Source organism: Atractosteus spatula, chromosome 20, assembly GCF_055471065.1.
Source record: "Atractosteus spatula isolate fAtrSpa1 chromosome 20, fAtrSpa1.hap1, whole genome shotgun sequence".
Lineage (NCBI taxonomy): Eukaryota > Metazoa > Chordata > Actinopteri > Semionotiformes > Lepisosteidae > Atractosteus > Atractosteus spatula.
Window position 1 is genome coordinate 17,767,221 of NC_142725.1, and position 26,402 is coordinate 17,793,622.

At 54.7% G+C, this 26,402-nt stretch overlaps 1 protein-coding gene across 8 annotated transcripts in view; it reads left to right on the forward strand.

Moving 5' to 3' along the window:
* agrn (agrin) overlaps positions 1 to 26,402 on the forward strand; it is a 170,550-nt gene that overhangs the window by 117,749 nt on the left and 26,399 nt on the right. For 7 of the 8 annotated variants that reach the window (XM_088938370.1, XM_088938371.1, XM_088938373.1 and 4 more), the window contains 14 exons: positions 1,598 to 1,819; positions 6,177 to 6,371; positions 6,864 to 7,064; positions 13,420 to 13,568; positions 14,137 to 14,242; positions 15,652 to 15,768; positions 16,657 to 16,821; positions 17,938 to 18,069; positions 18,399 to 18,523; positions 18,941 to 19,046; positions 20,994 to 21,305; positions 22,528 to 22,653; positions 24,155 to 24,282; positions 26,112 to 26,226. In XM_088938370.1, coding sequence (XP_088794496.1) covers positions 1,598 to 1,819; positions 6,177 to 6,371; positions 6,864 to 7,064; positions 13,420 to 13,568; positions 14,137 to 14,242; positions 15,652 to 15,768; positions 16,657 to 16,821; positions 17,938 to 18,069; positions 18,399 to 18,523; positions 18,941 to 19,046; positions 20,994 to 21,305; positions 22,528 to 22,653; positions 24,155 to 24,282; positions 26,112 to 26,226 — 2,199 coding nt within the window. The remainder of the gene's footprint in view (positions 1 to 1,597; positions 1,820 to 6,176; positions 6,372 to 6,863; positions 7,065 to 13,419; positions 13,569 to 14,136; positions 14,243 to 15,651; positions 15,769 to 16,656; positions 16,822 to 17,937; positions 18,070 to 18,398; positions 18,524 to 18,940; positions 19,047 to 20,993; positions 21,306 to 22,527; positions 22,654 to 24,154; positions 24,283 to 26,111; positions 26,227 to 26,402) is intronic. The other variant, XM_088938378.1, reaches the window with a different exon arrangement.

A 26,402-nucleotide genomic window follows, 5' to 3' on the forward strand; every position in this document is an offset into this window, starting at 1 on the left:
GCACTGTGCTTCACCTGGCAGGAAGACCCTGTGTCAGGGCAGCAGGCCGGTATGGGAGAGCCCGCCGTGTCTGTGTCAGAAAACACTGCTGGAATGAGCTCTAACACGCCTCTGAATTATCTATCTTTCTGAACCAACTTGGGTGTGTAGGCAGCAGTTCCTGCCTGCAGTTGGCAGTGATTGGCACCTTCCCTTTCCACTTAAGAAACTCAAAGAGCGAGTGACAGCGAGAGAGGAAAATGATGGCAGCAGATGGTATTCTTCTGAGGGCTGAGATTCTCTGCTTTAGACACGTGCACACATTTTATGTGAACGGGCTGTAGAAGCGATCTTTTCTTTCACACGCAGTCAGGAAGGGTGTCGATTTTCCCTTCTTTCCTTATTTTTCACGGCACGCTCAGTGTGAGGGCTAAGGAGAAAGGGGTGAACTGCCTCAGTGGGTGACCTTTGACCCCTTCTGTGAGTTCCAGTGCGGCACCCTGAAACCTCTGGATGTTGCCTCCTGGTTTGTCTTAGGGTCATGTTCTGGCTGGGAGAGAAAAAAATGTTTTAAACATTCCTAAACATTTTAGTCTAACGGAGAAGTAGGCAAGGGAGAGATGTTTCAGGCCTGCGTTAGGGGTATGATTTATTGAACACACTGTCGAGAGTTTATCTAATATTAAAGGCAGTCTGCGCATTTAATAAGAATGTGTTTTAAATGGAGCACCCGGGATGATTGCGTGTAATCTCTGGATAATTGCTTTAATGACACAGCTCCGGGGCAGCAATTTCGGAAGCGAGCGCTGCCGTAACTGCAGCAGGAGAAGGAAACTCCAGGAAAAACTCCATGTTTCCTGGGACTTTCCAAGAGCTCCACGCAGGCCCACCGGACCTGTCGATGTGCAGCGCTGCGCACTTTGAAACCACTGGGATGTCACAGCAGCACGGTCCACACGCCTGCTCCTCCGACACGGAGAACTCATCGACAGGCTCCGTCCTCGGCTCCTGGCCTCCTCGCTGTCTCCCTGCATGATTGAGCAAGTGTGACACAGCCGCCCCCGGTCCCAGCTCTGCCCCCTCCTCCTCATTAACGAGGGGCAGGAGCAGCCAAAACACTGTGACCCTCCGCCGCAGCCTCGCCGAGCTTCCTCTGGCCGCTCAGGAGCCCTGGGCTGTTGAATTATTGAGCAGAGCTGGGCTGTTGTTGTTGTTTTCACGAGAAGCGGTTGCTGAGAGCTGGCCTGTGTGCAGCCCCTCACAGCCGGATGCAGGTCTGGGCAGACGGGAGGGGCGTCGATGAGTCAGAGCCGCTGAGGCCCCTGACATCGGCGGGCCCCAGTGACACAGAGGTCCGCTGAAGGTAGCAGGGAGAGATGCCAGAGCCAGAGCTCCGCGTTCTGACGTACAGAGAGAGGTGTGCCGACACAGACGACAAGACACTCCCTGATTATTTCATTAGGAGCAGTCCCCTCCCCCCCGAGGAAGCCCGAGGTCCCCTTTAATGCCGCAGGGTTCCTGTGTTGCCCGCTAGCTACCCCACCTTTCAGAGATGCCCCCAGGCTTGTTCCCCTCCCCAGCCCTGCGCGTCTGACCCCTGCTCTCCCGTTCCGAGCAGGGCTCCACACCCCCAGCCCCTGCCAGGACAAGCCCTGCGGCTTCGGCGCGGCGTGCGTGGTGAGGAACGGGGAGCCGGTGTGCGAGTGCCCGGACGCCTGCCCCAAGGTGCACGACCCTGTGTGCGGCGACGACGAGCACACCTACGGCAGCCAGTGCGAGATGAAGGCCATGGGCTGTGTCCTGCAGAGGGAGATCCGGATCCGGCACAAGGGGCCCTGCGGTGAGTGAGTGACCCCCTCGTCCCCTTCAGACCAGCCTGCGAGGGCACAGTGGGCTGCTGTCTGGGCCGGGCGCGGCGGAGCCCAGCGACAGCACTGTGACGAGCCGTAGAAATGTCCGGTGAGCAGGACTGTCACCTGTCAGCCTGCAGCTCTGCGCCTGTCACCTGCTCACCTGCTCGCCTGCGCTGTAATCTCCACACCCTGGCTGTAAAAAACACACAAGCACTAGACATCCTCAGCATCTGAAAGACGTGCCTTGTCCCTAAACCCGCCCGCTGTGTCCAGTGTGTTATACAACTGACTCCTGGCACAAACACTCCGTTAAGGAGCTGTGAGTCATGGTCATTCAGCTTATCCTCAGAGCCCCAGGTCTTTATTTTCTGTCCCAGCTGGACTTGATGGGCAGTGTTGGACACTGTAACAGTGATGGTGAGCAGGAGCCTTAAGGTCCAGGAGCCATTAGAAAAAAGAGGTTGACTTCTGCAGCTGGTTAAACGTGTTTCTGAGGTTGAAGTCAGCAGGTGAGAGAGACAAGCCTGGCTGACAATGTGGAACCAGAGTACAGAGCCCTGCTGTGCTGCCTTTCAGGGTCTTTCAGAAACCAGGTGCTGCTGCGGTTTGATTTATCACCCAGGGCTGCTGCTCTGGGAGTCCACCTGCGCCTCTTCAGCCCCACGCTCAGGTGAGGCGCAGAGTAAGGAGCAGCAACAGCAGGCCTAGCTGCTCAGATGTGGTGGCTGTGTCGCTTAACATTAACCTGGCTTCAGCCTGGCTGAAGCTCCTATGTGAGGTCAGAGGAAACCCCGTTAGAAAGAAGAGAATTTGTTTTCTGTTCGGTGTCTCCTTTCCTAGTGACGTTGCTGCGTGATGTATAGACACACAAACACAGAGGTGTCCTTGGAATCGATGTTGGGGGCCCGGGGCCCACATCAGGAGATCTTCTTTCTCAGCCGGAGGTTGTTTCTCTAGTTCAGTTTCGTGCACACATGTGAAAGGCAGCCAGTGGAGTTGAAGGAGATTAGGCAGCTGTTGGTAAATCAGTGAATTGCTTTTCCCGTTGTCGTTACTCCAAAGCCAAGAGGCAAGATATCACTCAAGGGGCTCATTGTAATTCAGTGGCCCTTGCGTGTCCAGTGCTTCATTACCAATCCGAGATACAGGATTCCAGAGCCATTATCCCAGCGTGCAGTAACTCCATCAGCTCCTTCCCATTCTGCTCCACGCGGCTCTGCCGGAAAATAAATGTTTATGGAAATGATACAAGCTCATTGCCGGGCAGATTGAGTGTCGGCGCACTGGCTGCAAGATAATGAGGCTGGCAAGCCCTCATTGTGTATTTGACCTGCGGTGGGGGTGTGCAGACGCCACCTGCCCACACGTGGCGAGCGCTGACAGGCTTCCGGAGTTACCGGGGTTATTCATTCGTGCGTCGAGCCCGTCGACGCCGTCGCAGAAGGCAGCTTGCATTGGAGGCGCGGTGACACAGAGCAGAGGTGCTGCATGGAGGAGCCGAGCTCCCCGGGGCGCAGGCAGCCGCTCGGCGCTCGGCAGGGCCACGCGAGATCAGCTGTTACCGCCAGCGAGCTGGAGGGCGCTTGACTTCATTATTGTTCAGTTAGTCGTTTTCCAGTCACGTAACCTGCCGCAGCGATTTCATTCCAGGAAGAGTGACTGAATCCGCGAGCACAAAGGGGCTCTCGGGGATCTGTGTGGAGTGACTCGGGAAATGCACGGAAAGACAGGAGAATAAGGGCTGTTCTAGAATCCCCACACAGGAGAACAGTGACCGAATTCGGGGAAACTGGTTCGGGATAAGCGCGGGATTTTTAAAGTCCACAGCAGTGTGGATATGATCACTGTTCCTGAGGCTCATATCGGCAGAACCGAGCCATAAGCCAACGGACCTCAGACCAGCTGGCCGACCCACCATGACCCACTCACTACCGGCCCACTGACTGCTGTCCCACTCACTGCTATCCCACTCACTGCTATCCAGCTCACACCCACTGCTGACCCACTCACAGTCACTGCTGTCCAACTCACACTCACTGCTGTCCAACTCACTGCTGTCCAGCTCACAGTCACTGCTGACCCACTCACAGTCACTGCTGTCCAACTCACACTCACTGCTGTCCCACTCACTGCTGTCCAACTCACACTCACTGCTGTCCCACTCACTGCTGTCCAGCTCACATTCACTGCTGACCCACTCACAGTCACTGCTGTCCAGCTCACAGTCACTGCTGTCCAGCTCACAGTCGCTGCTGTCCAACTCACACTCACTGCTGTCCCACTCACTGCTGTCCAGCTCACAGTCACTGCTGACCCACTCACTGCTGTGCCGAGACTGAGTGGCTGAGTCTGCTGCTCAGCTGATCTTTCATTAAGCAGCGCTATCTGTGACCAGCATCAGCTCCCATTGAAATGAGAGGCTTAGAGAGAGAAGAATATGAAATCATTGTGTGATTATAATTTTTCCTGTTTTTTTCCCCTGTGCTTGAGAAAAGTGTTCATAAAAGCCACTTATCTTTACAGCTCAGGTGGCTGCTGGTGTCGATACGAAATACATTTTTTTTATTACTGTTATTTTTTCATTATTATTTATATTGTTCAGATGGTGAATGACCTTGTCATGGTGCCTTGATATGTCTGTGGAGCTAATAAAGCTAATAATGCTGGGAAGAATGTCGCCAGTTTTGAGAGGCCATTCACAGATGTGTACAGAGGGAGAGGAGAGAGGAGGTCAGGGAAGACAAGAGGAAAGGAGAGATGAGGAGAGGAGGGAGGAGGTGAGAGAAGACAAGAGGAAAGCAGAGAGGGGAAGAGGAGAGACAAGAAGTGAAGGGAGAGGAGAGGGAGGAGCACTCTCACAGGTGCTGGAAATGATATTTTGGTGGAAATGTAGGTCACCCATGGGAGAGAGACGGTGTGAGAGAGAAGGAGAGAGGGGGAAGAGAAAAGGGGAGAGGGGAGGGAGGTAAGAGAATGAGAGGGAGAGAAAAGGAAAGGAGAGAGGGAGAGGGAGAGAACTATTTTCTTCCTAGCAACAGAAATGAAAGTGCTGCAACAAAAACAAAACCAATGAAAGACAGTTTGTCTGAGTCTCCCATGCATGCAGCTCACCAGGCAAGAATGAATGAGCCTCCTCGGCCTCCTGGCAGAGATGATGGAGCACTTGCTCCGGGTGCCAGCGGGGAGAAGAGGCAGACGCGGATTTGGGGTGGCTTTAAATCAGCCGCTTGCTCTGAGTCTGCACTTGCGTGGGCCCTAAGGCACACAGCTGGCGTTTCGGAAGAGGAACTACCTGGGTGAACACATGAGGAGCAGTAGGGAGCAGTGGGGCTCAGTGTACAGGACTGTGTGTGCGACACGGTCGCCAGTATACTCTGTGCAAGAAAGCAGCTGAGAGCTGGCCACTGAGAATTTGTGTGTAGGTGTCCAGTGGCTTCACCGTGATTATCTGCTGTGTGTCTGCTGCACTGTGCCCAGGCTGGTGCTGTTGTTGCTTCTTTGTCTGGTTTCACCATGAAATGCAGTAGCATAGGGGTATTTCTAGCGCAGTTTATATGCATTTCCTCAGACATCAGAAACAGCATTGAATTAAAGTGTGACGTTGTTAACTCCAACTCCTGAGTGACTTCAGGAAAAAGTCTCTTCCAAAAATTCCAGAGTCATGCAGTTTGAGAAAAGTAGATGAATCCTGTAGGGGGCTGTGCTGGGTGTTGACGTGTGTGCTTCTCAGATTTAGTTTCCTGCACAGCAGCTTTCCTTTCCCTTTGGGCGGGAGGCTGCGTCTGATGCTGTTTGCTGATGCCCCTGAGCTCGTCTGAAGAGCTGAAAGGCAGAGCTGGCAGGGCGGCTGGGCTTGGTTTCCAGCGAGCCTGCTGGGAATCGGCTGATGCCGGGGGCCGGCGTGGAGTTCAGATCCTTGACGAAGACGCTGGGTGTTACTGTGAGAATGAACGCCCTGACCCTGCGAGACCTTTGGCCAGCCGGGGCGCAGGAAGGGTGACCTCGTTCTGAGATCTACTGCTCTTCCCTCGAATTAGCCCCTGCGTGCTGTCAGAGTGAGGACAGAGCAGCTCGCCTGCAGTGGGAGATTGGGTGGGGGGGCCCTCAAGGCATTTAGGGTCCCCTCTGTGACTTTGTTTGCTGTTCCTCCATAGATGATTCGGGGTGGGGGCAAACACCCCTTTGGGGTGCTGGAAGGCTCCCCTTTAAAAGCCTCCCCTTTTCGTAGGCCGCTCGGGGTCTTCTCGTGGCTGGCCCCTAGCCGTCGGCCCCGGGTCCGAGCGCTGGCCGGAGCTCCGCCCCGCCCTCTCACGGCCCGCCGCTCTCGCTTCCTCCCTCCCGCAGAGCCCTGCAGCAGCTGCCGCTTCGGCGCCATCTGCGACACGGAGACGGGCCGCTGCGTGTGCCCGACGGAGTGCGTGGCGTCCCACCAGCCCGTGTGCGGCACCGACGGCGCGACCTACGCCAACGAGTGCGAGCTGAACGTGCAGGCGTGCACGCAGCAGAAGGACCTGCGGGTGGCGGCGCAGGGGGAGTGCAGTGAGTACCGCGCCTGTCTGAAAGCCCCCACGTGCCCCCAGGGGCGTGGGGCGTCAGTCTGACCTCCACGTGCACCGTCGGCACGTCTCGGGACACTGCACCGTACACCCGTCGTCTGGGTCAGGAGCACAGGAACATGGTAACGGAGCTACAGACGAGAGGAGGCGCTCCTGTCCTTGTAGCTGTAGAGGTGATGTGCTTTCACTTAGAAACCGCAGCTGACTGAAGGTTTTCTCTTGCAAACGTGGAAATAAAAAACACGGAGAATAGATTCAGGACGTGCAGCTGTCAGATTCCCCCTGGATCTTGTCAGAAAGACAGTGTGGGTGTCTGGACTCCAGGGCCCCTGGTGGTTTGCCCCAGGGCTGTGCCTGATCATGATCTGCAGGAATCCAATGCAGATACACAGGTAGACAGGAAGTGAGGTCCCCCCCAGGCAGCGGACGTTAGATCATCTGTCCTTCCTGCTAACGCTGGTGCCCGTGTCCGCAGAGACCTGCGGGGACGCCGTGTGCTCCTGGGGCGCCATGTGCGTGAGGAACCAGTGTGTGTGCCCCAGCTGCGCGGGTCAGCCCAGCGCCCCGGTGTGCGGCAGTGATGGGGTCACCTACGACAGCGCCTGCATCCTGCGGGCTGCCTCCTGCCACCTGCGGAAGAAAATAGACATCGCCAGGACAGGCCCCTGCGATGAAGGTAGGGCCCAGAAGGGCTTCTGCGTTTTCCCCCTCCTTTACATGACTTGCCATGATTTTACCATGATTCCACTGTGCTGTACCACACCTCTCTGTGCTTTACACTAATTTGACCATGGTTTCACTGTGCTTTACAATGTAGTTACCATGGTATATTACAGAATGCTTGTAATATTTCTTACAGTGTCAAAGCTGGTCACATGCCTGTCAAACACAACAGGCTGTATGATTAGATGCTTCTCTCATTAATACCCTCACAGCAGGTGTCTGTAAAATGTTATCAGCACCAGACGAAAGCTGTTACCGTAATTTACTTCAGTTTTGCTCACGAGGCTGCATTGCAGCTCTCGAAAATGACATTTCTAACCTCCCACTGCTGTACTCAGCCACAGGAACAATCCTGCCTGACTCACAGAGAGCCGGGTTCTCAGCACATTTTGCACAGGGCAGGCGAGCCTTCTTGTGACTGGAGCCCAAACTTTACCGTCAGCGTAGCTGGCTTGCTGGAGCGGGGACAGATGGCCTATCAGTGGGGAAAAGGCACACGCCGCCGATGCAGAAACCCATGAAGTTATGTTTAAAGAGTTTTAAAAATGAATAAAGAAAGTCTAAAACATGAAAATGACCGTGGGACAGAACTGAAGAGAAGTGAATCGATTGTCCTCACCTGGCTTGCTTTGCACAAGCTCTGCCCGTGGGGCTGGAAACAACCTCATTTGTTAAAGCAATGTCACCCCAGTCTGAGAAGGAAGTCATGCTAGCATCACTCAGCACTGTCAGCTCTGATTTAGGATAAACACCAGAATTGCCCAGTTCTCAGCTCAGGCATGAATTACTTTCGAGCACAGCCTGAAAAATCAGGTTCTCCTGGGCTTATGAAAACTGGTTCAGGCTGTGCTGAGAAGCCATGATCCTTTTTTGCGCCCGTATGAAAGTAAGCGTTTTGTTTCTGCCTGTTGCTTGTCCGTGGGGTTGCTGATAGCGCGGGGGAGATACTCCACCCCCTGGCCGTGCCTTACTGCAGTCTGAGTTACTGTGCCCGGAGGGGTCCTGGGGTTGTCGTCCTGCTGTTCGCCTCTCTGATTTGACTCACAGCCAAGGTATCGTCTTGTTCCAAGACCGTGCGTCTTGTCTTTTGCCCAGCGGGGTGCGTGGGAAAATGTGGTCTGCCCAGACGGACTCAGGGCGGGTGGTTGTGTAAATTACATAAACAAGGTAAAATATGAGTGAGAAAGTCAGTCCTGCCACTGATTTGACTAGCAGGCAAATTTATAAAAGGCTAAATAATGAAACAGCCCATTAGCTAAGGAATGTCTAATGCTGTCACACGGCGTTGTTCCTGGTACAGCATAGTTACAGAATAAATTAGCTACTCCTACAACACAAATATCCATTTATTTACAAAACATACAGAGTGTGAGTACCTGGGCTCAGCCTTTTACAGACCTGAGGCTCAGCCCCAACGCTGTCCAGATGACACATACAGCATCAGGGAGACTGGCTGGCAAAGAGCACCACATGAAACACTGCATGTCCACTGCTATAAGAGCACAGTCATTTTTTCTTAATTTAAAGTCGGTCTCTTCAGTTCTAAGACCCGAAGTGGAGACCTCCCTGAGTGGCCTGGTCACATGACCCACCGCAGGCACACCCTTCCTGGAGCCTAACATCACATGTGACCTGGAGCTCCATCGCCCCCAGCGCCGCTGACCTGGACTGAGCTCCATGGTTATCAGGGTGCTTGGCGGTTATACAGCAGCTCAGATGGGTATCTTTAATGCCCCCAGGACATGTAACAGTATGACACATCCTTTCCCCCTCTGTAAGCACATACTGTACCTGTAAAACTGACAGAGATCAGGCCTGGCTTGTTTTGCAGAAGCCTGGGGTGAGGGACTTTCTTGTTGAGATAGTTTGTGCAGGAATACTCAGTGATATAGGCCCCATCAGTGCTGTGGAATAGTCTTTGGTAATATGCCGGCACCTGTAAATGGGGGGATTAGGACAAGTAAAATCGAATTTCAATTAGCTCTGTAAAATGAAGTGAGAAGACCTTATCTCCCAGAGCCTGGTGGCTGTAGAGTATGAAACAATCCATATCACTTTTTGATTCATCAAGATCTATTAGATACAACACTCATCGATTACTAAACTACACAGTCTGCTGAAATGTGTTATTATAATAATAATGTGCCCCATATCCTCTCTTATCCTTCTGTAAAGAACAAAAGCGCAGGAAGGTAAGACATAATTTCACAAGATGCAGTTTAATCCTTGCTGCTTTTTACCGTAGAAGGTTTTTTTTTAATTCCTCATTGGTTAAATTTCGCATGCACTTCCCCGACAAGGAGCGAGGGAGTCAGATAGCGCAGGCGATTCATTTTCAGTCCGCTTCTGCAGAATTTAAAAGCTACGTTCATTAGTCACAAGGAGAAATGGGCCTTTTTTTTTGCTCTTTTATTTAGCAGTAATGAAAAATGACAGTGTTCCAAACGGTGGCCGTGTGGGGAAATTTATCACCTGTTTAATTTCACACTTGGGTAGGCTGAACTTCACGTTCTTTGTAGACACTGACAAAGCGCTCCCTGTTTGTGCTGTATCACCGACGGGGCTGAGCTGCTTAATTGAGAGCCTGATTAGTAAATTGGATTAGTCTGTGCAGGGAAGGTAGCGACAACAGCCGCAGCCCAGACGCCCGGTGGAAGACGCCGTGAGGATGGCGTGGCCCTGAGCGGCTCGCTGCGCCAGGCCGGTGTCAACGCCAGCGATGGAGGGCACGACGCCGCCAGCTGCAGCAGATGTGTGCTGGAAGTGCGGGCAGGGGGCAGGATCCCCTGCACCAGGAGAGCGAGAGGAGAGAGGGGGAGCGACAGTCAGGGCATTGCAATCCATCACCACGCTCCCTGTCTGGACGAGAAGCTCAGCCGTTTCTCTTCCCCCGGCCTGACACTTTATTTGGTCTGCATGGTATCCCATTCCTCATGCCGGCCGCGGCAGGCATGATCCAAACCAGAGCGGGAGGAGGGACGCGGCAGGAATAAAGCGTGAAGGACGAAGGCTTCGGATACAGAGCGCCCGGTCGCCGCAGCGGGATCGGCGGTTTTCTCTGGGGGGGGGCCGCGGGGGGGCCGGCAGCAGTCGCACACCTGTCCAGCGCAGAAGGGCTCAGGTGCGAATTAAAGCCGGAGCTCCGCTTGGGGTTCCAGGACTCCAGGGCGGTAAATTTCCAGGGGGCAGGACGTAAGGACATAAACACTTCTGTGCACAGATATGTTGGCGGGGGTCTGGAACAGTGTTATTGCTGAAGCACATGCCCCAGGACCCTGCAGCAGTCACCAAGCGAAGAGAAGCTTCTAGATTGGGCTCCTCTTATTCAGAGCTGATGTCCCAGCACTCTCGCAAGTCACCAGCCCAGGCAGACTTGGTAGGCGCCACCGGGACCTGGCGTGGGAATGAGCCTACTTCCCAGCTTGGGGGACGGGTGGGGAAAGGGTGGTGCTCACTTTGACACCGGAGAGGTCACCTTCACAGAAAGGGCAGGGTGAGATCTGCAGGGTGCCCCGTACTGTATCTTTTGGTGCCCACGCTAAGGAATCCCATTTAGGGAATATGATTTAAAAACCCGGAATTCTTTTTATCTTATTTTCCGCAATGCAGCTTGCCTGTTGAACCGAGGCTTGGACATCAGCAGTCTTGATTCTGCGCAGGCCGGCTATTATGTCAGCTACTGACTTGGAGAGACTTTGGAATTGCTTCTCCTGGTGGGAAAATAGATTGTCCGCCGGCACAAGACCTCAATTCCACCTCGCAGTTTTAGCTGAGGGCGCTGCGGTTCCCCTCACAGTGTTACCGGTGCCTGAGATTCGTTGTTGTTTCTAACAAGCAATTAAATCTACAAGCAGAGGCTGATTGCTGTCACTTTTATGCCACTCTGTTAAAGCTGTGTTCAGTGGCGTTAAAGCCTCTAGTCTGGGGCGCTGGATGACAGTGGGGTCTTGCTGCCTCGTGTTCTGGGGCTCCGGCGAGTCAAGCCTGCACAAAGGAGATTTGGATCCTGCTCGGCTGCAGGTTATATATTGTTACCCCAGGCGCTGGGGCCCTCAGCACTGGGTTCATTTTCTCACTACAGCCGATGCAGGGTGTAGCTTCTCGGCCCCCGAGCCCACGGGGGGGTGTCGCGGGGACGGAGGGCCCCCAGAAGACGACGGGGGAGCGTAGCGGCGCGAGTGCCTGTGGCAGCCGCAGTCTCACTTCGTTAGGAGAGCTGGCAGACCCCTCTTCAGGAATCGCCTACAGAGACACCATCCAAATCGGCTTTCCTCTGCATGCTCTCCTCTCAGGCGCCAAGCCTCTTCATGTCTCCAGGGTGCCAGTTTATCTCTTCGATTATTTTCCTTCAGGCTTTCATGGTGGAACATCAGAGCTTCACCTTTACTGGCGTGGCGAGGGACTTTTATGAAAGATTCCTGCCTCTCTGTGTGATTTAAAGGAACAGCCACGTTCGCTGTCCCCTGTCGCTCCCCTGAAACCTGCGCTGTGCTGCCGGGACAGTGAAGCACCTGTATTGTTGTGAGTGATGCACAGCCCTGTGGCGGTCTCATCGTGTTCCTCGCTCAGTTGTGTGGAGCTGTCACGCCTAGACCCCAAGACACTGCAGCCAGCTCGGGGTCCCCAGGCAATCAGATCCCCCACTCTGTCATTGTCACTGTTCTACCTCCTGCATCTCATCCGGTGCTTTCTAGAATTTAACATTTTGTTTTTCGAGATCCTTTTTAAAAGACAACAAGCCTGAGCGTGCCATCGTGCGGCTCCTCTATCTTACCTTTTCAGGATTCTCGTGAGCCAGGTGCAGTCCACTTTCTGCTCCTGAAGGGAGGTGTTTTGCAGAGAGCTGTTGGAACCAGATATTTGCCTTTGCTGAACTTTCAGCAGAAGTAAAGCCTTGTGTTTGACAGAGTGACAGCTGTCAGACTAGTTTGTAACTCAGCGTTGCAGCAGGAGCAGAGAAGGTGTTAACCACAGGCAGGGAGGCTGGCCGGATTTTATGCTGCTGTAGAGAATCGGCACAGCCAGTACTTAGAGGAGCAAGAACCAGGCCAGGTGAAGGCCTGTGTATGCAGCATGTACAGTAGACAGTATGTTCTCTCTTCACATTTGTGTCAAGCGGATTCTTCAGCAGCTCGATCGATGTGGTAGATGAGACATTGCCTGCTTCCCCTTGCTTCTCCTCATTCCACCAGCTCAGCAGCTCCTCTGGATCATATCCTGTTTTGTCGCTCTTCAGTCACAACTCCGCTTTCAGACTTTTGGCCTGTTCTGTACACCAGCTGGAATGAGACTTATGCAATACTTCGTGAAAGTTTCTGGCCTGAATCTTAATGAGCCTCCTACAGAACAAGGCCGTGGAATATGGGTGCTCTGTGTCATCCCATCCCTCTTTTACAGCTTCATTTTTAATATTCGGGTTGCTGTGGGTGTTTTCTTCACCCCCTTGTGACGTCATTATGGCGATCCTGGATTTCACGTGCCCTTGCAGTGCTCCACGCTTGGGGATTCTGCTGCAGGGCGCCTCAGGATTGTTTTCGCAGATGTTCTAATGGGGCGGCAGCCACGTTTTCATTGGGAGATCTGGGAGAAACAAGCTGCTGCAGAGGAGGACACAGGCAGTAGAGATGGACTCCGCCCTCAGCCTGGGAAGATGGCTCTGCAGCAGCAGCACAGGCTGATCCCTCCCGTTCACCAGGGCCAGTCAGGGGAGACTTTCTCTCTCTCTTTCTGTTTGTCCCTCTATCAGTTTAGACACCTTTAGTGTGGCAGGGCTGGTGTGGGTATATCATGCACTAGAACATCTTAAATATCCCACCCTATGCTAAAAACCATTGATGAATGAGTATAGGCATCACAAACAGCGTGGATGACGCTTGAGCTGCTGAATAATTGTTTCAGGTAAACAGTGCAGATCCATTTGTCAGGACGGTGTCAGTGTATTTTCGTGCAGTCTGAGACCTCGTTGTCAGGAAAACAGCCAGGGAGGAATGGAATACAATTTTCTCCTATTCTCTCCTGTAGATTAAAGACTTCAATGGGATACAATTGTGATTTATTTTTCTTCTGGGGGAGATCAATAAAAGTGACAGCTTGCGCTGCCATGACTCAGGCGTCCTGCTGCTGCATGGATCCTCGTCGGTACTGGGCGAGATTAAATCCCGGATTAGATCAAGCCTTCCGCCTGTTCCGCCTACGAATGACAGACCCAGTACTCGCTGGCGTGGTCGAGGTCTGGCGGGCGGGGCGTCAACAGGAAGCAGCAGTCAGCTCACGGCCCCTTCTTCCTGTCTGTGCGTTTGTCTGTCCAGAGTGCGGCTCCTCCGGCGGCTCGGGTTCGGGAGAGGACAGTGCCTGCGAACAGGAGCGCTGCAAGAAGTTTGGAGGCTCCTGGGACGAGGACGCGGAGGACGACCGCTGTGTGTGCGACTTCACCTGCCAGAGCGTACCGCGGAGCCAGGTGGGGGCGCCAGAGAGCCGGAGAGCAGAGGGAATCTGCTGATTAGTTGATGAGCATCATCAGGCTCTGTAGCATCGTTAGCAGCCTTCCACACACCTGCCTGTAGCAACTGCAACTCAACTCATTGATATAGACAATAGGCCACTTTATTGTGAAACTCGTGGTCGATCTGTGGAAGTCAGTTTGACGTAATGATCAGGAATTAAAGCCAGTCTGTTTCCTAATCCCTCTGGCTGGGCCTCTCCTGTGCTCTGAAGAGGTTGTGCTGAATTCTTTTTTATCCACTCCTGGAAGCTACAGCTGCCCTTTCACTACAGCAGTAGTTGTTCCCGAAATGTCGAGTAACTTCTCTGGTACCCGTTTGTCTGTCTACAAGGGACTAATATATTGAAAACTCTAAATATTTCACCTTTTTTAGAACTGTAGAACTTAGAACCTAAACTTTACACATAGCCACTTCTTGTTCTATCTTGGGGTGCAGCCCTGTTTTTGAGTCGTTTCTGGCCGCGGGGGGTTGGGTGCCCACAGCCATGGTTAGCGGTCCCGTGTGTTTGACCCCCTGGCGCAGGTGTGCGGGACGGACGGTCGCAGCTACAGCAGCGAGTGCGAGCTGAAGAAGACCCGCTGCGAGAAGCAGGCACACGTTGAGATCCACAGCCAGGGGCCCTGTGCAGGTAAGGGCCGCGGAGCCTGTTATCTGGAGCCGCCTGCGGGAGAGGAGCGCCTGCGGGCAGCGGGGCCTCAGTGTGCTGGCTCGGCGGGCACTGGCTGGCGCGCGGCTCTCTGATGTGACTGGGGCCTGGGTGCAGCAGTCAGGTTAGGAAGGGGGGGGGGGGTTTAACCACACGGTGGGGGTGTGGAGGTGTCGGGTGGGAGTGGCCCTGCTGCACGCCGCAGAGGAGCTGGGCTCCGGGTCGTTCGGGCCGGGCTGGGCACTCGGGTCTCCGGCAGGCGGTGCTGGTTCTGATCATCGACGGAGTGCAGCCCCTCCCTGTGCACCACGCCCCATCACACAGAGTATTCATGAATTTGGCACAAGGCTGGGCCAGGCCTCTCGCTCCAGGGAGCAACAGCACCACAGCCCCCCAGACACAAGCCTGAGCCCCCCTGCTGCTGCCCGGCGCCGCGCGCCAGCCGGGGACAGACACCTGCTGTGTTGTTTTTTAAGCTGTAATGATACTTCGTTACATAACCGTAATTATATAGTACGTTTCAGAGACATATAATGGGGCTTAAAAGCAAGAGGAGTGAATAGCTCAGTGCCCGGCATCAGCCTGCTTTGGAGCAGCACATGGAATCTAAAGCAGGGCTTCAAGAAAGAAAGCGGCGCTGAATAATTAATATATTATGTTAAAGCGAACACTGGGACAGGCTGGGGGAGTGGATGAATAATGCAGGACAGCACGATAAGATGATATATGAAGTGAAGTGGCGGCTTGTCTTAATTGACACAGCGAAAGAGAAACAGGACTTGAGTTCAGGGTTAATGAACTGAATCTAAACCCCACTTTTGTGCCTGAAGAAGGAGGAAGTAACCCATCACTATCAAGCAGCGGCCAAAATTGCTGAGCGGCGGCAGTGCCGTGTGCATGCAGAGGCCGCTGGGATGCGTGGCTCAGCATCCTGAAACCCGGAGACGAGTGCGTGAGACATACTAATCTCCCTGCCTGCGGCGAACCCAACCTGCCCCCCCGCAGCCAGAGCTCCTGTCGGACAGCGCTGCCCCAGGCCAGTTCCTGGCATGAGCCCGACGGGGGCGCTGAACTGGTGGTGCTGGAGTCCCTGCTTGCGGGTCTTGCAGAAGAGCTCTGACTGTGGTGGCCATGTTGAGTCTGACACTGCTGGGCGTGTTCAACACCGGCAAGCCCACTGTGGGCCAGGTTTCAGAGCAGGTGGGAGTGTGCAGGTGCTCTTGTCCTGGGCACCGTCTACAGGCAGGGCTTTGATGGTAAAAGCACCTTTGCCCGTCACAAGTGTAAGCCTGCATTTTGTCTTTTTTTCAAAACTGCACTCCAGAATGTTGACTTTGCTCACTCTCCTGTGTCTCCCCCCCCCGGTCCCCGCCCCCTGTCCCTCTCTCCAGCCACCTCCAGCACTGCGGCCCCCACAGCCGCGGCCCAGCACTGCAGCCAAGCGGTTTACGGCTGTTGCCTTGACAACACAACGGTCGCCCTCGGAGTGGGGCTGGCGGGGTGCCCTAGTAAGTTACACCCTCCATCCATCCTGCAGATCGATGCCTCCCCGGCGCTCGGCTGACTTTATTTTCTTTGCATTACTGGGCGGTTGTGTTAAACTTCTCTTCTCTTCTGCGTCAGTGTCACGGGGAGAGAAGTCCCAGCGAGAGAAATAAGACTTTGGGGAGGCCATAAGTCAAAACAGTCTAAAGTAATAAGTTCAATTTAAGTTCAAAGCCAGCTTATAAAGCATACCTGTTTTTCTATTTTTCTCCCTCCTGAGTTTGATTATCTGCCTCAAAGGTTTTGCTTCACTTAAGGGCATCTCATTCCTCCGCCACCTGCTCTCTGTGTGGCAGGATGTCTCCGTGCTCGGGATGAAAAGAAAAGCAGTGAAAGATTTAGAAGTGCAGAAACTGCTTTTGTTCCAGGACGATCTTTGTGATAGATTGTAAAGATATTTACTCGCGGGTAAACAGAAAGCATAATTGCTCTTCCTGCAGATTCCAGACACTTTGTGGAAATGCTGCGGGTTTGACCTATCCCCACTCTACTCTAATGAGTCCTTAAGATGGAGCTTTTTAGGTCCAGAGCAGATCCTCTGTTCTGTCTGGGGTGTTCCTCTTCTGTCTGAATTGCCTGAGACAGATATGAATGCTGTAATTAGGCAGGCTGTCGCTCTTCCGCTGCAAGGCTTTTACTGCAGCTGAGTTATCTCAGTCAAGAAAACCTCAGCAGGTGGGTCTCCCAGTAATCAAGGACCACGAAGAATCAAGTCAGCAAATGCAATCCTGGTGGACCGACCCAGAGGTCCGCAGGAGCTTCACCGCTGTTTTCTAACACAGGATGCTTTTTTAATCTGACGCCGCGTTTTGTTAATGGAGGTTAATGGCGCCCCCCACTGTCACCCGCAGGTACCTGTCTGTGCAACTCCTACGGGTCGTACGGGGGGTCCTGTGACCCCACGACCGGTCAGTGCTCCTGCAAGCCCGGGGTGGGCGGACCGAAGTGTGACCGCTGCGAGCCCGGATTCTGGAACTTCCGCGGCATCGTCACGGACAACATGAGCGGCTGCACACGTAGGGGCCCCGGCTTCGCTCCTCTCTCTCTCTCTCTCTGCTGCCCCTGTCCGGAATCTCACGAGACACCCCGTAGAACATGTTTTACAGGGAAATTCAGTTGAAATCAGTGCTGCACCTAGTCGTGTAAATTGGCTTAATGAGGTGCCGGTAATCTGCTGTGAGCTCTGCTCAAAGGGCACTTCAAGGTAAAAGAACAGACGCCAGCAGCATGTCTTTAGACTCCCACGTGGTTTCACTGTCGCAGCTTATTGCTTATGGTGATTTTTGGGGTGATGTGCGAGGTCAGGGGGGGTCTCCTTCCAGCATGAATTCCCGGGGTTGCTAACCTGATCCTGCGGCGAGAGAGCTGTGCCGACCCCAGTCCCCAGCAGGAAGAGGTTTAGCTCGGAGCGTACTCTGCAAGCATGTGCGTGTCAGTGTGCTGGGGGGGTCAGGGCTGTCGGCTGCCCAGGCAAATGTCATCAGATTGCAGCAGAAATGAGGAGGAGGAGGAGGAGGAGGGTAGTGAGTGCGGCAAGCAGCTCTGCCAGGACCAGTTTTTGAGTCAGGGTGATTATCCTGTAGGTCAGCTCTGTTTGTGTGAAATAACTCAACTGCACTTTGTTTCATTCGGGCGTCCAATTTGTTATCGTGAACAGCACCTCAGCTGGAATTCAATCTCAATTTTGTGTCTACAAGCACCCTGTCAATGTCCTACTCTGCTCTGGTGCAGCGGGTGTGATGTGGCAGAATGTATTGAGCTTGTACGCTGCCCGGCTGTGTGCATGGGCCTGTGTTCCCCTCCTCTCTGTCTGTGTCTGCAGGCGTTTTCGAATGTTCCCTTAACCTCCTGTTCACATGACTAACACCCCTCTGTAAGGCCTGTGGCTTCTGTATTTTCCTATCTGAACCCCCAGAGGGAGGGCGTTTTGCCCCATCAGTGGCTCTGACGGAGACTTACTCTAAATTAGTTAGTTAAGGAGAGAACAGCTGCAGAGAGAACGGGCCATCTGAGATTGCGTCACAGCCTGGAGCTCCTCCCCTCCTCGCCCCCCAGCTCCGGGCTGTCCTGCACCCCGACTTCTCCCCCGACTCGCCGCACGTTCCCAACTCTGTCCCCCCTCCTGTCCGCAGCCTGCAACTGCGACCCGACGGGCTCTGTGCGTGACGACTGCGAGCAGATGACCGGGCTGTGCTCCTGCAAGACTGGGGTGACGGGCATGAAGTGCACCCTGTGTCTGGACGGCAGCACCAGCTGTGAGAAGGGTGGGCAAAACATCTGGATCTTACTGACCGCTGGGGAGGGGGGCATTTCCTTTAGGGCTGAGGAGTTGCATTCTCCTTTAGAGACCTCATGTATTCCTGTGTGTTAGAATGCACTGGGTTATATTTTCTACCACTATGTTACTGTGTCAGTAGCCTTATTTCTATTGTGTCAATAATGTTAAGCCTTTGTGCTCTGAAGGGATTCACACTGTAAGCAGGGCTGAGGGTGACTTGGTTCGGAGTGTAAGAAGCAGGCAGCTCTGGCTCAGTGTTGCCATCGTGGGGTCGTGGGGCTGCTCGGTGTTACCCCCAGTGTCTGCGCCCCGCAGGTCCCGCTGGCCAGGCCTCCTGCGCCGCGCTGCAGTGCCAGTTCGGCGCCACGTGCGCGGAGGTGAACGGCAAGGCCCAGTGCGAGTGCCCCCCGCCCGACTGCGCCGAGAAGAACAGGACCAAGGTACGCCTCCCGATTCTCGCTCCCTTCCTCCCTGCGGCTCTCCCAGCCTGCTCTGGGGCGCCTCTCTGTGTAGGAGCAGGCCGGGGAGGCTGACACTTGAGACCAGAACGTGTGGCAGTAAGTGACGTGGCTCTGGAGGACAGGAGCAGCGCGACCACACAAGCCAGGGAGCCTTGAGCTAGCGATGTTCTCGCAGAGAGTTTCATCTGTCCTTCCTGCACAGGAGCAAGTACAGGTTCATTCCATTCACACAGCTGAAGAAACGTTGCGTCTCTTCTCTTCTCAGCAGGGAATAAACCTGTACTCGTTCCTCTGCAGCCTGCGCCTGCTGTCTCATCCGACAGTAGCCGTCGAGGGGCTGGTAAAAACCGGTCTGTCTTGAGTAACAGACCGTCACGTGTCCTGTGTGCCGCCCAGGTCTGCGGTTCTGACGGGGTGACCTACGCGGACCAGTGCCAGCTGAGGACCATCGCCTGCCGCCAGGCCACGGCCATCTCTGTGAAGCACGTCGGACAGTGCTCAGGTGAGAGAGGCCGCGGCCCCCGTTCTCTGCGCCGTACCGCAGGGGGTTACACACTGCAGGGCTCCCGCAGAGGGAGAGAACGCAGGAGAGCAGGAAAGGCACTCGACAGAGGATTTCCTGGTGAAAGCGAGCCGCGGTGTTTTGGCTGGTGTCCTGTCAGTGTAATTCCCTGAGTGCTGCCAGCCTTTCATTCAAATCCCCTCCTCCTGGAATGGATTGTGGGTGAGTTACAATAGCTCCTCGGGCATCTCTGAGCTTGGCCCCCTGGCAGGGGTGAACCACGTGTCTGTGCAGTCCATCGCTCGGTGTAGAGCATTGGGAAAGGAGCTTTGGTGTTTAACTGCAGGCAGGAGTGAGGAGAGATGAGCATCTGACTCTCTGGTGCTGTGGAGCGTCAATGTGTCACCTAAGAAATGAAGAGAACAACACCCTTCTGCACAGCAGTTTCCTGTTATCACTGTTACCACCGTGATCACTGTGCACATGTTCACGCTGTGTGGTAGACTGCAGGAGATCCTGCTGGATCAGGCTCGGACCCGCCGCCATCCTCTGTCACAGGGGGGCACAACTCCGGCGCTCAGGGGCCACTGTCCCACAGGGTTACAGGTCTCTCTAGACCTCCAGCTTCCCAGGGGAAAGGAAAGGTTTCATTGCACTCTCCAATTTTTCAATGAATTAAGGACTCAGGTGGGAAGAAACCCAGAAACCTTCTGGCCCTCTCTGGTGGTGGACCCCTGCTCAAGAGAATATGGTGCTATTAGCAATAGGAACACTTGCAGCAGCAGTGATTGTAGTTAAAACATGAGCAAAAGCAGCAGAGGTGACCACAGCAGCAGGGCTGCAGGATGGCAGAGCAGCACCAGAAGCTTCAGTACAGTGGGGTAGTAGCGTGAGTGACTGTAATCCCAGCAGAGGAGGGCAGTGGATGGGCTGGCACTCCGTCCTGCTCCGTGGCTGCCTGGCGTGGCCCGGGAGTACTGCTGTTATTCCCGTTATTCATTACTACCCACTGGTTCGCCCAATCCTGCAGCTGGAGGTGAGCGGTCAGCGCAGAGAGAGCGCCCTGGCTCGGCCACAGTCCCATCGCCGCAGGGCACGGCACTCGTGCCAGGACAGTGCCAGGCTCACGCCGTCACGCGGAGTGAGGTTTCGTGCGGGGAGACCTGTCACCTGCACACCTGCACACGAAGTGCCCTTGTTTGGACATTACCATCAGTCCGGACTCTGGTATTCGCGTCACCATTGGAGATGCAGAAAGCTATTTTAATGAACAGCTTGTAGAGTTAAGTCCAGGGTAGAAGCAAGGGAAAGTTTTTACAATACTACTGGTTGGAAATCAAACCGAGCATTTAAACCCAATTTAAGCTGCCTTCCACGCTGTCTCTCTGACCACAAATTATCGCTCAGCTCGGTGCCTACAGTGGAAATACCTGCTTTTCCAGTGATGCCCTCCCAGAGAGAGGGCTGTGATTGACAAGTGTAACCAAGGAGAAAAAGAAATTAATCCCCTCACCGAGGCGTCATTGTCGCTCGGCAGCTAAGCTCCTGGTTGTAAGCCCAGCGCCGCGCGGGATCTGGGGTTTATTTAATAAAAGGTCATGCGTCGCGCGCTTTGCACGGTAATTGCTGATCAAACATGAGACAATTACTGAGCAATTAAATGTAAACCCAGCACAAGTCAAAGATGAGGATGAATAGAATTGAAAGGAGGCGGAATGGGATTTGAGCGAGCACCGTGTGATTCCCTGAGCTGCAGGGCTCGCGGCAGCACGTCGTCACCCACACGTCGCCCACATGGGCCCGGCGGGCGAGGGCCTGTGCCTCCTGCCCCGAGGGTGGACTGCTCCTGGAGCAGTGGGGCAGAGTGTGGGTCTGTCCCGTGGTTTGTATTCTGTGTGAACGCTTCTCCATCTTTGTTTACCTGTCGTTCCCTCCCGCTTCCTCCAGAAACCATCGTAACCCCCGCGCAGGCCGCCCGCCCCACCCTGGCCCCCACGCCCGCCACCCGGGGCCGGGGCAAGACCACCACGCCCGCCCCGGAGGAGCCGTCGCTGCTGGAGGCCCTGCCGCCCGCGCCGCTGCCCACGGACGCGCCCGCCGTGGGCCAGGGGGCCGCCACCACGCCCCTCCCGCCGCCCAGCACCACCCCGCCCCCCGCGCCGGCCCTGCCGTTCGAGGACTCGGGCAGCGGGGAGCCCAGCGGCGATGACGAGGCCGAGGGCAGCACGGCGCCGGACGCCAGCGGGGACGAGCCCGTCGGTGAGCGCGGGGGCGGGGGGGCAAGGGGCGCGGTCCGAGAGGCAGCTCGTCGCTTTCTCCGGGTGGCTGGAGCACGACCGGCGCGCAGTGCTCCACACCCGGAGGGCTGTAGCGGGCCTGTGAAAGAGACGGGGGCATCAGGGGGGTCCCAGGTCTGCCAGCTCGGGGCGCCGTGTGTCTCTGCTGACTCCTGGGTCACTTCTGCCCAACTGGAGAGCCCCTGAGGTGACGAGACCAGCAAGCTGCACCCTCTAGGGCAGAAAAAATAGGGGGAGACGTTGCTAAACAGCAGCCTTCTGAGCTGAGACTGTGAAGCGGTTGTTATTTTTATATTATTATTATCGTTAGGTGACCTCTTTGCAAAGTCGAGAGATCAACAGTATTAATCTGAATCATCATTGCATAACCAGACCCGATAAGAGACACCCCCTCTGTTGATGCCTTTTCATCCTCATCCCGAGCTGTCCAGCTTTGTTCTGTACCCCCTCACCCTGTCTTTGGCCGTGTCCCGGAAGGAGCGGGGTGCACAGTGCTCTCTCCTCCTGATGTTCCCCAGGGGTACTGTGCCTGCGTGGCAGGGTTTCCTTGTCTGTTCTGTGACTTCCCCAAGAGCGCTATCCTCCCTGCAGCCTGACAGATGCGGGCGCTGGTCCGCTCGTAACTCTGGCTGCGAGGTCGCAGAGGCGCAGCAGCGAGCTCTGCTTCTCGCCGAAGTAATTTTCCACATCCTGCACTTTCACTCGACTCATGGTCAGGGAGTCCTTGAAGAGCCTCTCAGATGCGCTCGGGGCTTGTTCAGTGTTGTCTGTGGTGTTTTTTATTATCGGTTTTAATCCCTGGCGCATCGTAAATCAGCATCCTGGAAGAACCATAACAAACAAAAAATTTACTGCTTAGCAGCACCAGCTGTGTCTGAGTTTTTTAAAGTTGTAAAATCTACCAACCAGCCTCAGTAACGAGCATTTGTCAGCTGATGACGGCTAGCCCATGAGTCAAAGATCTTGAAGATATATAGGAAATAATTCACAAGTAATGCTTCTGTGTTTTAAAATATGGATAGCCGTTTAATCTCTCACTGCTCTGGGACCATAAAGACTGGCTGCCTGTGTCGCGTGTCGTGTTGTTTTCCTCCTGATGATCTCCCGAGGGTTCTGCCAGAGCCCGATCCCGGGCCTGCGTAGCGGATCCGCGGGTGTGCTAACCCTCTGTGTCCCCCTGCCAGAGCCCGCGGAGACCACGACTGCCCTGCCAGCACCCGAGGACCGCTCCTCCTGCGACAACGCCCCCTTCGGCTGCTGCCCGGACAGCAGGACCGCGGCCAGCGACTCCGAGGGCACCAACTGCCCGAGTAAGTGTGTGGGAACTGCCCCTCCCCCCCAGTGCTGCCCAGCCCAGCTCGATGCCGTGTCATGTCGTTAGGAAGGGATCGGGCTGGCTGTGTCTGTGCCCTGCGGTTCTGTTCCTCCGCACAAACGGATCTTTCCTGCTCGGGTCCTCCACTCGGTCTTGCGTTGTTGCTGTGCTGTGTTCTCCCGCTGCCGGCTCTGACCTCCCCTCTGAACGGGGCACAGTTACAGGGTTGCCTGTCCCAAGCGGATCGATGCCGCTGCTGCACTGGGATTCCGGATCCCGAGCTGCAGTCTGACACATTCCCGAGCCGTGAGCAAGGCGGCTTCAGACACTCTCTTCTTCCTACCTGTCCCCACGCCCAGTTCTCGACATCGGAGCGCGAGAGAACTGTCAGAGTCACAGAGGAGCGATGGGGTTTCCATCTACTGGCCTTCGTCTGCACTGACAGAGGCCCAGCACGTTTTTGTTTTTTCTCTTATTTTGGGAAGTGTCCCATCAGTGTCTCTTTGTTGACGGTGACAGACTGAACCGACATCAGCAGCTCCGTGTCTTCTGCGCTTGTTGAAGAAGGGAGCTGAAATGTGTGGATCAGGCGAAACACAGGCTGCGGCTCCTTGCACTTTGTCAGACGCCCTACGCCTCTCCCAGCTGATCTCCGCCTGGCTTCAGTCTCGCCACCGGCTTGTTCATGTCTCTCTCCCTTTATCCTCTGCGCTTTTTTCTTAAAAAAACTGTATTCAGTTGGATGCTGGATGTGCAAAAAAAAAACACAAAACATCTTGTCGTGCAATTTAAAGAGCTGCTGTCAGTCAACCAGCCTGCAGTTTGGGAAACAATTACCCATATCTTCAGAGATAATCACGCTGACGCTTCCAGACAAAGACGAGACTTTGGTTGTGATTGATTCAGGCAATTTGCTCCTCTGATTGCAGGCCACATGAAACTAGTCATTGGGCTCTGCTGCGCCTTCGTCCTCGCAGTCTCCCATCAGGCCCTAACGAGCTGTGAATAAATGAGGGTGACAGGCTGCAGTTTGGGGCTGAGCTCTGGGGTGCGGTAGCAGTGTCACGGGCGATGTGAATTAATGAGACCCCCCCCCAAGGTGGAGAACGTTTTAAAAATCAAAATCCTCTCCGATTCTGTATTTTTTTGCATGCTCAACTTACAGTCTTGTGTGTGTGTGTGCCAGTGTTGTCTCTAATGTGTTTCTCTCTGCTTAGTTCCCTCTGCTCCTTCCAACTTATCGGAAAACTGGGACACTCGTCAGGGTAACTCCAAGCCCTCATGTCATGACAACAGACGTCACTCACCTCCACCCTCACGTGACGTTGCTTCACCCCACATGAGCGAGAAAGCACTAACGCCACCTCTGGTCCATCTCACTAACCTCTAGACTGGCACTACCAACCAACCGGGCTTAGCTCCTGTCAGCCGGCGGCGTGGCCCTGCGGCCCGGTCGCAGGCCGTGACTCTGTCCCGCCTCTCTGGTCTCCTCGCAGCCACCATGAAGTTCAGCGGGTTCCTGCACCTGGAAGAGGTCGAAGGTCAGGAGGTGTTCTACACGCCAGAGATGGACGACCCCAAGTCGGAGCTCTTCGGAGAGACGGCGAGGAGCATCGAGTCCGCGGTGAGCCCCTCTCCCCGCCACGTCTGGGGACGCCCCCGCGCTTGTGAAACGCAGCTGCGAGCTGAAAGACATTACAGGGCAAAGGGGCCAGTCCCGCCCTGGGTCCCCGTGCCCGCTGCGCCCACCCCTCGGCAGCAGGGATGATAATAATAATTAATAATCATGATTGATTACACTTGCCTAGCGCTTTTCTGGACACTCCACTCAAAGCACCTGACAGGTAATGGGGATCCCGTCCACCACCCCCAGTGTGCAGCCCCACCTGGGTGATGTGACAGCAGTCATAGTGCACCAGTCTGCTCACCACACACCAGCTCTCAGTGGGGAGGAGAGCAGAGCGATGAAGCCAGTTCAGAGAGGGGGATTATTAGGAGGCCATGACTGGTAAAGGCCAAGGGGAAATTTGGCCAGTCTAATTGGGATGGGATGGAGGGCTGGCGGGGGGCTGCGTGTCCATGTGACTCCTGTGGACAGCACTGCGTTCACACAGGCAGACGCCCTGGCTGATGGGAAAGGTGGCAAAAAAGACGTTGAAACGTTTGTTTCTTGTAAAACCTCGTGTTAAAGTGGAAATCTAACACATAAACTGGCAGCTTTCTGTTTTAGTTGTATTTGCCTACATGCGCCTTTTGTCATGAGGCACTTATTTGTCTGGAAATGCGGCGGAAAACACTATGACTCAGTGGAGAAATATCGATTAATTGAAAAATCACAATACCGGACTGCACAAAGAGCTGTGAAGATGTGAAGGTTTATTGTTCTGCGGAGATTTTTCTGCATGGATACTAGACTAACCTTTCTATTGAGCGTGCAGCGGCAGCCTCTCTCAGTGGGCTGAACTGTTGTTTAGGAGGCTGTTTCTCCCCCCAGTACATGTTTGAATTAAAAGAGTATAAAAAGGGAAGCTTTCGCAAAAAATTAGACTTTCAAATCACAGCATGTGCGGGTGTCTGTGCCTCCAGTGCTGTGTGAATGAAGGCAAGCTCAGCCTGACAGCCCTGCGCACTAATCCTGCTGCAAAGCCCTCTGCGCCGAGAGATAGCCGGCTTAAACCAGCCCCACTCCTCTCCAGCTTCCTCTGCCTTCGGTTCTGTGTGCCCGCTGGACTGAAAGGAAACATCACCATCATCCAGGCTGGTCTCAGCCCCTTTTCTCTCTCTCTCTCTTGCGTGACCTAACCTTGCAGAGGGCAGTTCGAGTGGGGTTGTCTCTCCTGGTGTGACAAGCACCCTCACCACTTCACCCACTCCCCCAGCAGGGGGCCCTGTGGAGCACGGCCAAGGGCTGTAAGACCCAGGTATATCGGGCCTGTTTCTGTGGAAAGAGGCCTGGAGAACAGAGGGTCAAGCGTGGCAGTGAGAGCCTGCTCTCTGCTGCGAGGGGGGAATTGGATGGAGACACCCCCCCGCACAGGGAATCCAGCACACAGGCCCTGAGTCTTTACCCCTGCGAGGTGCACACACTCCCCCTGCTGGTCACGACGACGAGCTGCGGGCTGTCCATCGGCCAGTCAGCAGCGCGACTTGAGACTGAATCAGCCAGGGGGGGGACACTCCTGCTACATCCAGGAAAACATTCCCTGATGGAGAGGAGGGTTTTCTGGGAAAGGGAAAAGTGAATGCACACATATTTGAAATGGCTCAGGCTCGTGTTGCATGCGGGAAAAGCACCCATATCACCTTGAAGCGTGAAATGCACATTCTTTTTACATTTACCAAGTCCTACAGAAGTACATCGATCCATTCAGTCATTGCGGGGCTCATGGATTAATCTTACTCCGTCTTTCATGGCAGATGGCTGACCCTCTTTTCCCAACTCTTCCTCTCCAGCTGAACGAGCTGTTCCGGAAGTCAGACGTGCAGAAGGACTTCAAGAGCGTCCGAGTGAGAAGCCTGGCTCCCAGCAGCTCCATCCTGGCCTTCGTGGAGGCCCACTTCGATCCCGGTGAGCTGTCGGCCGTCGTCTGGGGCGCTCCTGGTGCCCGGTCCGCAGCTCCAGCCTGCGGTTTTGATCTGGCGTGCCAGTGCCTCTTTCACGGCGGCAGGCTGCTGGCGCGGGCCCCTGACCCAGCTCTCAGAGGGAGAACTGAGCTGTTGCAACATGCACAAAAAGAGTTAAAA